This window comes from Anguilla anguilla, chromosome 13 (assembly GCF_013347855.1).
Source record: "Anguilla anguilla isolate fAngAng1 chromosome 13, fAngAng1.pri, whole genome shotgun sequence".
NCBI lineage: Eukaryota > Metazoa > Chordata > Actinopteri > Anguilliformes > Anguillidae > Anguilla > Anguilla anguilla.
This window is the reverse complement of record NC_049213.1, coordinates 12,789,486-12,803,315: the sequence shown is the minus strand read 5'-3', so window position 1 is coordinate 12,803,315 and position 13,830 is coordinate 12,789,486. Positions and strand designations below refer to the sequence as shown.

At 48.4% G+C, this 13,830-nt stretch overlaps 1 protein-coding gene across 3 annotated transcripts in view; it reads right to left on the bottom strand.

Moving 5' to 3' along the window:
* LOC118211311 (formin-like protein 3) overlaps positions 1–13,830 on the bottom strand; it is a 43,575-nt gene that overhangs the window by 3,597 nt on the left and 26,148 nt on the right. For 2 of the 3 annotated variants that reach the window (XM_035388434.1, XM_035388436.1), the window contains 14 exons: positions 11,647–11,748; positions 10,866–11,199; positions 9,408–9,497; positions 7,958–8,082; positions 7,189–7,391; positions 5,488–5,722; positions 4,922–4,990; positions 4,709–4,789; positions 4,020–4,149; positions 3,639–3,799; positions 3,066–3,167; positions 2,117–2,209; positions 1,089–1,218; positions 297–416 (listed from right to left, as the gene is read on the bottom strand). In XM_035388434.1, the coding sequence (XP_035244325.1) occupies positions 325–416; positions 1,089–1,218; positions 2,117–2,209; positions 3,066–3,167; positions 3,639–3,799; positions 4,020–4,149; positions 4,709–4,789; positions 4,922–4,990; positions 5,488–5,722; positions 7,189–7,391; positions 7,958–8,082; positions 9,408–9,497; positions 10,866–11,199; positions 11,647–11,748 (1,947 nt within the window). In that variant the 3' untranslated portion in view covers positions 297–324. Of the gene's footprint in view, positions 1–296; positions 417–1,088; positions 1,219–2,116; positions 2,210–3,065; positions 3,168–3,638; positions 3,800–4,019; positions 4,150–4,708; positions 4,790–4,921; positions 4,991–5,487; positions 5,723–7,188; positions 7,392–7,957; positions 8,083–9,407; positions 9,498–10,865; positions 11,200–11,646; positions 11,749–13,830 lie in introns of those variants that run through there. The other variant, XM_035388435.1, reaches the window with a different exon arrangement.

The window sequence follows — 13,830 nt, the reverse complement described above, 5'->3', positions numbered from 1 at the left end:
ATATAAAACCATAGGCTTGGAGACCCATGTTTGCCCCTCAGCTGTCAAGCATGAGTTTGGTTGCAACCTCATCTCAAGCAGTCTGTTTCTGTGGAGAGGTGTGGCCAGTCCTAGTAGCCATGGAAACAGGTGAAGCGATTACAGACATGCAGGTATTGATCAGCCAACCGCCGCTCGCTCCAGTTAGCGATGGAGTGCCAGTGAAAGAAAGCATGTGGATGACGGCGGGCATGCTTTCAAGTTTTTAAGAGGGTCGGACAACCTTGGGCAGAATTTGACAGGCTGCCGCGGGGGTGGGGGGGGGGGGAGGGAAAGGGGGCGGGGCTAGCTGTTGGAGTCATCGCAGAGGTTGGCGTCGGAGAAGAACCGCGAGCTCCGTTTGGCGCTTCGGGCAGTGAAGGGCACGCTCTTCAGCACTGGGGAGGCGGGAGGGGGGCGGGGAGAAAGCACGTCGAGGTTAATACAGACGCAGTTACTCAGATGAGTACTGGGGTCAGGGTCGAGGCCACAGTGTTTGCACACATGTTTGCAAACACCGCCCAGGACACCGCTCTTCTGCTGCAGACTGGAGGAACTGGGCCGGGTCCAGACTCGGTGAGGTAGCCATCACAATGCAAAAGATTAGCAGGGAAAGTATTTAGTGGGAAGGTAGGACATACATATTAACACATCACTTAAATGTATCAGAGAATGGACTCTGACAGTGAGTGAGCTGCTTTGTAATACATGACACTAGATAACATGCAAACAACACACTGAAAACTTGCCTCATTGGTGGCCTTTGATAGGGCTGAATGTACACAACAATTATAACAATGTATGTTTAATGTGTTCACCCAAATACTTGCCTTTGGGATATTTGGAATATTGTACAAAACAAAAACAAATTTGAAAATCTGTATGAAAACCTGTAAAAGAATGCACCAGCTTATGATTATACAGTAAACACCGAATTGAAACACCGGGGTTAAATATTAAACTACACCCCCCACGTAACCCAGTCTCTCACAGAGCTCTGATAGAGAGGCTCCAGACTCTGAATCCTAAGGAGCCGCACTGCGTGCAGACCTGGGCGCGCTCTGCCCCACCTGTGATGATGTCCTCGATGGTGCCGTCTTTGCCCTCGTAGACGGGCCGGTGGTCCTTGGCCTGCCGTCTGCGCAGCTCTGCGATCAGGTCCTGCTGCTGCTGCCTCTTCTTCTGCGTCTGGGCCTGCGCCTGCGCAGGTGGGGGCAGGGGGGAGCGGGGAGAAGGACAGTCAGCACCCCTGCTACATGATACACATTTACACCGATCACGCAAATATTCAATGGATTTGCTATGATGTCACTTCCTGTTGCCATGTCTTCACCTTATCACCTTATGACCAGTGAGAGCTTGTCTTGTGCCATCTAACCTATTGACCTGGACTTGTTTAAGGACCAGGTCGGCTGCACTAGCAACTCATTGGTCCTGTCTCTTTAAGACAACATTCAACTGTATCACTGAACTGCATGGTTAAACTGGATGCCGCACAATGAGAAGTAAACAGTATATCATAAATCATAAAATAACAGTAAACCATAAATCAAAACTGGACTGATTTGGCAGCAGTCATGCCTCTTTGTAGCCTTCTCATGTCAAACTGCTAAAGCTAATAAGCAACTGTTTGAAGTGGCGCTGGTATGGCCAGTAGGTGGCACTATTCCCTTTGAATCAAATAAAAATACACTGTCCCTTGGTGAAGGGGGCACTGTACGAAGTCCTGCCCTTCAAATGAGATGTTAAACTTAAGTTCTGGCTGAACAGCCATTAAATGGGTACTGCATAAGAGAAGTGGTGTTAAGCCCAATGGTCAAAATGTGTGTGTGTGTGTGGTGACTGTGTGTGTGCGTGTATGTGTGTGCGCATGCGTGTGTGTGTGTATGTGCGCGTGTGTGTGTGCGTGTGTGTGTGTGCGCGTGTGTGTGTGGTGACTGTGTGTGTGTGTGTGTATGTGTGTGTGCATGCGTGTGTGTGTGTGTGTGCGTGTATGTGTGTATGCGTGCGTGTGTGTGTGTGTGCATGCGTATGTGTGTGCATGCATGTGTGTGTGTGTGTGTGTGTGTGTGCGTGTGTGTGTGTGTGTGTTTTCCACCTTAGGGTCTTGCTGTTTGGCCTCCTGAGCAAGGAGCTTCTCCCTCAGCGCCTGCTCTTGTTTTTTCTTCTGCTCGTTCTCCTCCACTGCATCCTGAGACAGAAGAGAGACACAGAGACCTAATAATATAGTACTCTAGACAAAAAGCTACGTTTTAGTGACAGTTAAAGTTGACAATGCCAAAGGATCTGGAAGGTTCACTTGACAACAGCTTTCCAACACATGCTGCTATATATATGCTATGTGTATAATTGAATTATATATACAAATTTTATATCTATACATATATACATGTATAGGGCAGTAATGTTAACAGTATAAATTAGCATAAATAAAAAAGTATAAAAAATAATAATGAATGTCGGGGGGGGGGTGGGCCTTTGGTCAGCATCACTGCCTCGGGAGGATCGCATGTGAAGAGCACTCTTCCTGGTCAGAGACAGGACTGAGCAGGTGTGTGAAAGTGGGGCTCAGTGTGCTGGCAGAAAGGCCCTGGGTGGAGGAGATGGTGGTGTGGGGCAGGGGGTGGTGTTCCTCTGCTGTTTCTCTGAACTGCGTTCATAAATCCAGGTGGAGAACAATCTGAGGAAGGAAGCTGTGGAGTAGGACAGGGCGGGGCTGCCTGGTGAACAGGCCAGCTGGCCTTTCCTGTTATTTACACGCTCCCTCCCTCTCTCTCTCTCTCTCTCTCACTCTCTTTCTCTCTCTCTCTCTCTCTCTCACTCTCTTTCTCACTCTCTCTCTCTCTCATTCTTTCCTTCTCTCTCTCTCTCACTCTCTCCCTCCCTGGCACACTCTTGAGTTTTCAGAGGTGCATTTATGATTGGGCATCTCAAACTGAAAGAAAAAAAACACCCCACGGCCTTCAGACTTCCCTCCAGAAGTTGCTTTTATATGATAACGCTGCGTTTGCTCTGAGGGTGTCGTCGCATTTCACATTTCCTCTTACCTTGTACGCTTTGACGAAGCGCACCAACACGGGGAAGAAGACAGATGGAGGGGTGGTCTTGGGGGTCTCCCCAAAGTAGTGCACAACGTTGCCGAAGGCCTCCTGCAGGACAGCGATACAGGTGGAGTACGTATGTTAACACCACATCAACACTCAGTCACTGCCTTTTCTTCCCCAGTGTCCATGGTGTTCTCACATGTGACACAATCCCACATTTCCTCAACAAACGGACAGTACTGGCATGGCTTTCGGTAAACTATGCTCTTTGGGCTGAGAAGCACAGGGGTATGCACAGGGGTATGTTTTCGTCTGTAATGTGCAGGGTCTGTACTGGGGTCAGTTGTGCTGGTCTGGAATGCGGAGAGTCTGTACTGGGGTCAGTTGTGCTGGTCTCTAATTTCAGTAGTCTGTACTGGGGTCAGTTGTGCTGGTCCATAATTTGAGTTGTCTGTACTGGGGTCAGTTGTGCTGGTCTGTAATTTGGATAGTCTACACTGGGGTCAGTTGTGCTGGTCTATAATGTGCAGTGTCTGTACTGGGGTCAGTTGTGCTTGTCTGTACTGGGGTCCGCACCTCAGCAGTCTTGGCATCCCTCTGCAGTTTGTCCAGCTGCGGGTCGCTGGTGTGGAGGAAGCCCTTGAGGACAGCGTGGTCGTGCAGGCCGCACTCCCTGCGGACCAGGTCCATCCCCCTGCCCAGGTCCCGCACGTCCAGCAGCACGTTCTCCAGAGACACTGCGCACAAACACACCCGCACACTGCGCATAAACACACCCGCACACTGCACTGACTGCACACGCCAAACTGCAAGGCCACCCACACGGACACACAGCCCACGTCACCGACCGCATTCACACAAACACACGCCGACCACACACGGGACGGACCACACACAGGCGCGCGCGCGTCCACGTGCTCGCGGGCAGCCGGCGGACGGGCAGTCACGTGACCTGACCTGCGGCCGCCTTGTCGATGAAGTTCAGCTCGTTGTGGAAGTTCGCCAGCTCCGGGTACTTCTCCTTCACGATCAGGGCGATGTAATGCAGCAGGGTCATCTTCCGGTCCGTCGACTTTGTGTCCAACAGCTGCAGGCAGAGCACGGTACCTTTTAGCATCGCTGCACAGCTAGCAGATCAGCGGGTTCATCTACAGCTGTGGTTCTCAAACCTAATTTACTTAGCTGTGTGGCCAGATTTACTCTACAGACCAGTGAGGGCTCCTTCTAAAAAGGAAAAACAGTAAAAATCCAGCCGTTGAAGCAAAGTATGAGATGAGACTGCACCAGACACCATCGCGGTCAATTTTTTCATTTGTCTTTGCAATTAGTTAAATTAATGGTCTTTATCAGTCTGTGAATCAGGCTGTCCACATGTGATTTTCAGGTTGAGAACCAGAGAAATAGTTTTCCTAGGGCATGCATCATGCCGCATTGCTTCAGATTAAAAGTGATCACATAGCAAGTATGCAACTGTGTAAGCAATTCTATTTCTAGGACGTACTGTAATTGCTGTGACGCCAGGACAGGGGTACTATACGTGTACTGTGAGTACTAAGTGGACTACCCAAGGACGAAAGTTTTTTTTTCTGGACCTGAAAGGCGATAAGAACAACCGTGCAGGCTGTGTGGCTGAGGCCACGGCTTACCAGATCGAGGCTTTGCAGTTTGAACCCGTAGACAGATCCTCTTCGACTGCTGTTCATGTAGTTTCCCAAGGCTAAAATAATCTGCGTGAACGAGAGAGCCGACAAGATGAAGCACACGACGTCTCAGCCATCGATAAATAAGGAGGGCGACGCGGAGAAGGAGGCGTTTCAGACGGAGGACCCGGCGAGGCCTGCGAGCCGTGAGAGACCCACCTCCAGCATCCTTTTTAACTTCGGCGAGGACTTCACGGAGGCCGAGGCCGCGATGATGGCGTTGAGTTGCTGCAAAGGGAGAGAAGTCACCTCTTGAACATACACCCCTGCCTGCCTGAGCATTAACGTCTTTCTCCTCTGGCGGATACATTTGAACGGTTTACCAGCACGACTCGCAGGGCTGACTGTGCCTGAGTGCTCGATGTGAGAGCTAGCTCCTCCAAGGAGGACTACCGTGTGGGGAAGAAGAGATTCTCCTCTTGTGTTCACTGTTTTCTCTCTCTCTCTCTCTCTTGCAATCCCACTGTTTTGGAACTGGTCAACTGATTACACCAATTCATAGATTTGTTAGTAGCTTTTGTCATAGCTGGTCCTATTCAAATTCTATTTTGCTGTGTAATAAGTCAAGAAGTAAAGGCTAGTGAGAGGTGAGAGAGGGATATAGAGATAGAGAGAGAGAGAAAGCGAGAGAGAGAGAGAGAGAAAGCGAGAGAGAGAGGGACAGACAGAGAAAGAGAGAGTGAGAGAGACAGTTGCAGCACAGAGTCACCGCAGCAGGGGGTTACCGGTGTGAGGAGGGTGACGTTGTCGGTGAAGTTGCCCACGAAGGTGATGATGCTCATGCGCTGGGTGAGGCGCTCGATCTTGTTGAAGAGCAGCATGAAGCGGTCCTCCTCGGCCAGCTGGTCCAGCGGCCGCCGCTCCCGCTCGTACCCCCGCAGCAGCTTGCTCTCCGCCTCCGTGGGCAGGAAGCGCATCAGGCACTCCACAAAGTCCACCGGCAGCGCCTTCAGGTCGAACCTGCGCGGGGAGGGGGGGGGGGGGTTCCTTAAAGACACTGACCCCCTTTACACCAAAGTTGCCAAAAGCTGCCAGTGTGTTACTGTTGTATGAAACAACCACGCTGTTTTGCTGTCGAGAACTAAAGTGTAAACCTTCTAATCCAATTTTCTAACCCCATTTTTCTCTATCCATCTCCCCAGAACTTACACCCTGCTCTTTGGGTCTGTAGAGTGCCCTCTTCACTTGGTGGGTACAGTATGAGGGTTGCATTCTACTGGTGGTCAGGGTAAGTGTGCATAATTCCTTTGGTAGATAAGATGTACACATAGTGTTATTGGTGCGTGAAAATGAAGGGATGTAGACGTTTCAATAATAATCAACCACAGAAAAGCTTGACTTTAAAATAAGGTCGGATTGATTTTCTAATTCTAGAAAAAGTCCTTTCTAATGTGTTACATTTTTAGCATATGGATGGAAATAATAAGAAAATATTTGTATTAAGAATGTGATAAATGGAAAATATTCACTTTAAAAAGGAGAGCTGACACTTATTTTGGGCCCCATGAAAAGATCTCACATTGGGCCCCACCACCCCAGAAGACTCTATGACTCCCATTAAGGCCATAACTACGACAGCATCTCAACAATGACCGATGCCGAAGTCCTAGTACATGCGGTTTTATCCTCCAGAATAAATTATTGTCCTTTTCCCTGGTCCACCTAACAATACTCTTAAAACTCGTCAGCTTGTTCAAAATGCTGCGGCCAGAATCCTAACAAAAAGCAGAAACCACGATCACAGAAGTCCTATTCTGTCCTCCCTCCACCGGCTGCCAGTACAAGCTAGGGCTCATTTCAGTATACAGTCTTGCAGGGCTTGGCGCTGTTCTATTTCTCTGATCTTACTGCAGCATACACACCAGCACCCACCCTGCACTCCCCAAGACTCAGGCTACTTGCCACTCCCCACATTCAATAAACAATCAGCTGGGAGCAGAGCAACCCGATACCCCGCTCCCCCCCTCTGGAATGCTCTTCCCACATCAATTAGGCATGCTAGTTCTGTTAAGTCACACCTTTTCTCAATCTCCTACAGCCCAACATGACTGGTTTCATCTACCGGTCAGAGACGCCTTAAATGAGTGTTTTTATTACTGTTGTTGTTTTTTGTGGTTGTTATGTCGAGGCTCATTCTCTGTGTTGTTTTCTATCTTTCATTTCGTTTGAAATGTACAGTGTGCTGAGACATCCACGCAATTTAAATAAATGACCTGACTTATGTTCTAATATTCTTTGAGGGCCCCTGTCAGTCAGAGCCCTTTGAACTGCCCCCCACTAAAATAAATTTTTAAAGCATTGCTACAAAATTGATTTTCCTCCATCACGTGCCTTACTACAATGTTATAAAAAGCTGCAGCGATTCTCCATTTGACCAACTACATAAACGCAGTAACAGACCCCAGCCCATAGAGGGCGGTACTCACGTCTGAATGGCTCTGCAGATCTCCTCGGTGCTCTTGCCGGCCTTGCGCAGGGTGATGGCTAGGTTCTTGGAGCGGTTGATGTCCAGCAGGGTCACCTTGTTGGCTGCCTTCTGCAGGGCCTTGGTTTTGGGGCCGGACAGGTCAATGACCGGGCCCTGGGCTCTGGTCTTAAAGAGCTCCTCAAACTTCTCCAGGTCCAGCTCCTGCCATCAGAAAGAGGGTCTCTTGTTATGCACACACACATACATACATACAAACACACACACACACACACATACATACAAACACACACACACGCACAAACACACACACATACATACAAACACACACACGCACATACACACATACATACAAACACACACACGCACATACAAACCCACCTATGCGCACGCAAACACGCAGGCACAGACATGCATACACGTAAAACACGCACATACACTCACTGACACAAAGACCCATACATCCACACACACACACTCTTTCTAAAGAACTCTACTTACTAAAACTATAATGCCACATTTGAACAATCACATATGCACACACACAACCACACGCACACACACACACACACACACGTGTACACGCACACAACCGCACACACACATACACACACACACATTCGTACATACACACACACAAGTGCGTACACACACACACAACCACAAACACACACGCACACCACAGCAAATGCTATGAGCCAATACACGGGAGAGCTGTGCTGGGCAGCAGTGTCGTGTTGCGTCACACAGGTGTGCAGGCCGCCTCGTACCTCCAGGACTCGCTCGTCGTCGATCTCGTTGAACACGGTCCCGTTGATCTGGTTGGGCTTGAGCGCGGTCCAGTTGAACACCGGCAGCCGGAATTTAGTCTTTATCGGCTTCTTAATCCTGATGGCTGCAAATCAACAAGGGTCCAAGTTTCCATCAGGACCTCAGCTCCTGATTATCACTGAGACGCCTGAGACACCATAATCTGTGCTCCTCTCTGTATGAGGAGTCACATGTTTATCACTGAAATGCCTGTTTACTTCAAAACAACTGTTTACTTCTCAGTTTAAGTTGTTAGGTATCTTAAATCTTTCACTAAAATAACTTTTCAGTTACAGTAACATTGCTTTCTGTTATAGGTTTCAGGTACTGATTTTCTTTCTGTTTCTCCCTTAGAAAGCAATAGATCACAATAGGCTGTGGTATATGGTTATTATATCACTGCTAAGGGGCGTTGTTCGGCCAGTGAGACAGAGCTCCATCAGGGAGCTGACTCATAGGCAGTTTGAAACTCAATAAAACTTTATCGAGGAACAAAACAGAAAGTAAGACAATCCTCAAATTTTGCAATAGTGCCCAGCAGAGAAGCCCCCCCTGTAGAGCACCGCTGGTTCGCTCAAGGTAACATATAAAACTAAACTAAAAGCAACAAACACAATTCAGCTAGCACAAGAACACATATTTACACACGATAAATTCACTTTTTAAATGTATTTACAATTTACAGTCCCACACAAACTATTTACAAAAGTCCACGCGCCGTGCATTCTGGGAGCTGCCGGTGCAGCCTGCCGGAACAGCCCCCGGACGTCACACTATCATAAAGCTAGCTGGAAAACCCGTTTCAGAGGGTTTTCCAATAACGGGACAGCCCGTCGTGGTTTATTCCTTACATGTACGACAGGGGTGGTGATGCGGCCGAGGCGAAGCCAAGGGTTGCTTAACCGGCCCCGAAGTACATTATTTTCCAATAATGGGACAGCCCGGAGGGGTTTATTCCACTTAAACAACAGGTTACCAACAATGACTATATATGGTTACTTCTATATTTATTGATTTTTTATAGATTTATATAGTCACGAGGCAGCTGCTATGTGCCGGAGTTCCAGATACTCTCTCTCTCTCTGCCCATGTAACGTTAGATAGAGGCTATGAGAACTCGAAATGGAGCTGACTTTTTTCCCCCCGAATCCAAATAATAACGAGCAACTTCGGGTAGAAGAAATATCTGTTTCCATCGCATTATTCATGCTTTCCTGAATACAGTATTCAGATTCAAATACATCCCTACTCAAGAATATCACTGAAATGGATTTTCGCATTATTGCGGCTAGTTGAGATACATTGTCACTGATACTGATCGCAGATCGCTGGTGGCCATCCCACTACTAGTGTCTACTGGCGAAAGCCAGTAGACACTAAAAGAACTGTATCCATACCAACAGCGCTCACCTGATAGGCCAACGCTGAGAATGACAGACGGGGATGTTCCTGGCAGAGGTGGGGCCAGGGGTGGAGGGGGCGGAGCTGGCATGAACTCCCCTGCGTGAACGAAAGATAAAAACATTCTGAAAACTGAGTAGGGCGCTTCTGGAATAAGCACGATGACAACATATTTTGAATATCAAAATATGACAAACTGTTTGTGAAAGGTACTAAAAACAGTGTAAACATTGCTCAATTTTTAAATGAGACCATTTAAAGACTGCTTTCTGCAGTGTGTATTTCTTATTCATGTGTAATGGGGTGGGTGATGTGTCGTTTATAGATTTGGTTGAAGATTTGAAGGTGAAGCTATGCCAAAACATCAATGCAAGTGTTGGGTCTTTCAATGGACCCGCAAGGGTCTTTCTTTGAGTAGAGGGTCTCTTCCTCTATTGTATGTTCTTTCATCCTGGATTGCACTTTTTTCTTCTTGCAAGTGTACCTAATCCTTCCTTTATTGCCCATATTCTGCACAGAATCAGAATAACATATATCCATCCATCCATCCATCCATCCATCGGTTTTCTTAAGCTGCTTGTTCCTGGTCAGGGTCGCGGAGGCCACTCCACAAAGAGCATCACAGCAGACGGACGCTGTGGAATCAGCCCGGACCCACACGCTCTTTCCTGACTCGCAAAGCCAGGCCGTTTCCTCCCCGGTGAGAACTCTCAGCGGCTGCACAGTCTGAGGAAACTCCCTTTCCCCTTTCCTGTCTGAGATGGCACGGCCCAGCCCCAGGACATCTGCCGTCCTCACAACCTCACAACCACACAAAAGTCCTCACAACCACACAAAAGTCCTCACAACCTCACAACCACATAAAGGTCCTCACAACCTCACAACCACATAAAGGTCCTCACAACCTACTCAGGATCACCGACCGTGCCTTTTAACACACCGTGGTCCTGCCTGCACTGGCTCCAGCAGCTCTGAAAGTTCGCTCTGGCCTACGAGAACAACCCGACTTCACGACCCACAGTTACTACAGCAGTATTTCCGAACGGCACTTTTCTGTCGACTTGCTTCCCATTAACCCTTTGGGTGTGATCAATACCTTCTGGTTAACGGACTCGCTTTGCTACAGCTACAGCTGCAGCTACGGCCATGCAGCACAGTGAGAGAACCAAACACCCTTGCTGAAAAAGCACAATAAACCATGTATAGCTTCTCTGAAAGGCTCCATTGCTGGCCCCAGTGAAAGACTGTCAAATTCAAGAGACATTTTGTGTGTATAGTCCACTGAACAGTTACATAACAGTACATTATTCTGTCATGTCTAAGGAGTGGGTTATGTGTCTTCGTCAAAAGCATCTGGGTGTATATACTGAATGTCAACAGACTGCTGTGAAAATTAATTTTCTCATTAGAAGACAGTACATGAAACCACAATCTCAATCTCAACCTTCAGGTGGAGCAGTGCAGTACCTGAGCTAGAGGGTAAGGGCGGGGGTGGAGGGGGCGGTGGAGGCGGCGGAGGCGGGGGCTCCAGGTCCGCGGAGGGGTCCGCCCCGAGCCCCTCCGGCCCAAGCAGCTCTGGTGCTCCTGTGACTCCTCCCACAGTCCCGCACACGGCGCCGCCGCCGCCGCCGCCGCCCCCCAGGGCCTCGCAGCCGCCCCCCCTCAGCACGCCAACGCTCCCCTGCTGCTCCAGCTCCCGCAGCCGCTTCTCCAGGTCGGCCCGCCGCCGGAACGCCGCGTCCTTCTCCTCGATCATCCGCCGCAGCGTGTTCACCTGCGAGCTGGTCGACTCGTACGTCTCCTGCTCGGCCACCGGGGGGCGCCGTGGAACACAGTTGTTTGAGTCCATTGCAATGATATAGCAGCAACGCACAATGACAGACGCTCCAGTTCTAATGCGAAGACATCCAACTTCACTAACAATAACAACTTGTTAACAATATAATAATGAGGCCACCTGATATATTTCAATAATGCTATTCATGTTCAACGGCACACAGTTAATCTCTGACAAAATATGGAAAATTAACATCGCTATGCAATGCACAACAGCTTGATACAATGCAACAGATGTACAATACACATACAGCAAAATATCTAACTGGAAATCTAGTCTGTTAAACTTTAGAAAGTTGCACACTCAGTGTTGGTACACTTAACTCAAAAAGCACACTCAATGTTGGCCATAATGATGCTGTTCCTCATCCTACAGATGAGCTTTTTCAGAGAACAAGCCCTTTGACCCCACCTTTATGGCCACCAGGTCCTTGTCTTTCTGTAGGAGCTGCTTCTCCAGCTCGGCCACCTTCGTCATGGTCTCATTCTCCACCTCCAGCAGCTTCTCCGTCACCTGCCAGGGAGATCAGGAGGGTCACAGAGAGCTAGGGAGGGAGGGAAGGAGGAAGGGAGCGAGGGAGGGGCGGAGAGGCCCAAAGAAAGTAGAGGACAGGTTGAGAGGATGAATAGAAAGAAAACAAACAGCAGAGACCGGAGAAAGAGAAAACAGGAAGAGCGAGAGGGAGGACCGATCCCACAGACAGATACGCAACCGTCTATTTCAGCTCCACGCCCCTTCTCTCTTGCCTCCTCTCTCTCTCGCTCTCTCACTCCGTCCTTCCATCAGCAACAGCTTGAAGAAATGGGAGAGTCCCAGCAGCATGACGCAGCAAGCGATACGGACAGTCCAGCTTTCTGCTTTCTGGATTTCGGGAGAGGCTTCAAATGCCACGAGGCTTTTTAGGCGACCCTGTGGCTTCCCTCCCTCATAATTCCTGAGCCCTGACACCAAAAAGCCTGTTTTTGTCCGTTCCCCTGGTGGCGCGTGTCAGGGGCGACCTTTCGGGCTACGGTGTTCCAGAGGAATGCAGCAGTGCGGCGTGGGCCGCAGGAGGACTGGACGGCGTAAAAGAGCAGGAGGGGCAAGAATCAAACGCTTTGTTTATCCAGCCGGGGTGTGCACGGCCGAGCTGGAGTACTGCTGGAAGGATGGTTGGCACGGCGACTGACACCGGCGTTGACATGTGTAGTTCCCGGCACCGCCACACGGGGCTCTCTACCTATCACTCCTTTACAGTTGCAGTTTTGCAGAACTGATTAAAAATGATTTAATCAAGATGCTTGGAGTGACTTGAACAAGAAGGAGTACTAGTCAATAATGTTTTTTTTACATCATTATATACACTACACAACCAAAAGTATGTGGACACCTGACATCGAACATTTCATGGAAAATTGTGGGCGTTAATAAGGAGTTGGCCGACCCTTTGCTGCTATAACAACCTGTACTCTTCTGGGAAGGCTTTTACTAAATGTCGGAGCATTGCTGCAGGGATTTGCTTCCGTTCAGCCAGACGAGCATTAGTGTGGTCAGGCACTGATTGGGCGATTAGGCCTGGCTCGCTGTTGGCTTTCTAGTTGATCCCAAAGGTGTTGGAGGGGATTGAGGTCAGGGTTCTGTGCAGGCCAGTCAAGTTCTTCCACACCGTTTTTGACACATCCATTTCCATATGCACCTTGCTGTGTGCCCGGTGGCATTGTCATGCTGAAACAGGAAATGGCCTTCCCCAAACTGCTGCCACAAAGTTGGAAGCACAGAATCGTCTAGATTTACCTAGCCCAAACCATGAAAAACAACCTCAGACCAAGGGGTGTCCAGATATTTTTGGTCATATAGTGTAACAGCCCCTTCCAGCTTATGTTTTTGCTTTGCATTTAACATATTGAAGCAGATACTTTAATATAATCAATGCTTTTCACTGCTTTTATCTCACCGTGGGCCTTAAATGAAATGATTTTAAGGTACAAACAGAAAGGAAAGCTGGGATCCATGGCAGGTGAAAACTGGTAAAAGTTCATAAATATATTCTTTCAGCATCAAAAAAAATTCTTTCATCGCAATAAGAAAAAGCCAATAATAAGCCAATGTTTATACCTTTGTGGCCTTCTCTAGTTCATTCAGGTTTAATTTATCCAGTAGAGGACAGTATAAGATGTCCAACAATGTATGAATGTCACATTGGATGTTTGGAACAACAATTGAGAGCATGTTCGGGTGCATTGTCACAGCTATACGCATTCAGCCAGTGCTAGCAGGAAAAGACATGCACCCGGTGAGGTGTAATTGTTGCGTTCCTTCATTTTTTTGGAAAACATTATTAATCTTGGGAACTTCTCAGCATGGCTGAGGCATATCCTTGCCGAGCGAATATGGATTTGTGGAGTGAGCTGGAAGAGGAGAGGGAGGGAGGTTCCTCCGAGCCCAACAGCACTGAAGATTACATACTGTAGAGTAAAATTATAAAAAATTACTGAGTGCAGAGTACAGAAAAAAGTGGTTTTATTGAAGTACAGGAGTGTGTGATTACAAATTTAGATGTGCATACCAAAGTGTGTTATAATGCTTTTGCATCATGTCATTTGTTCCTATTCTAAC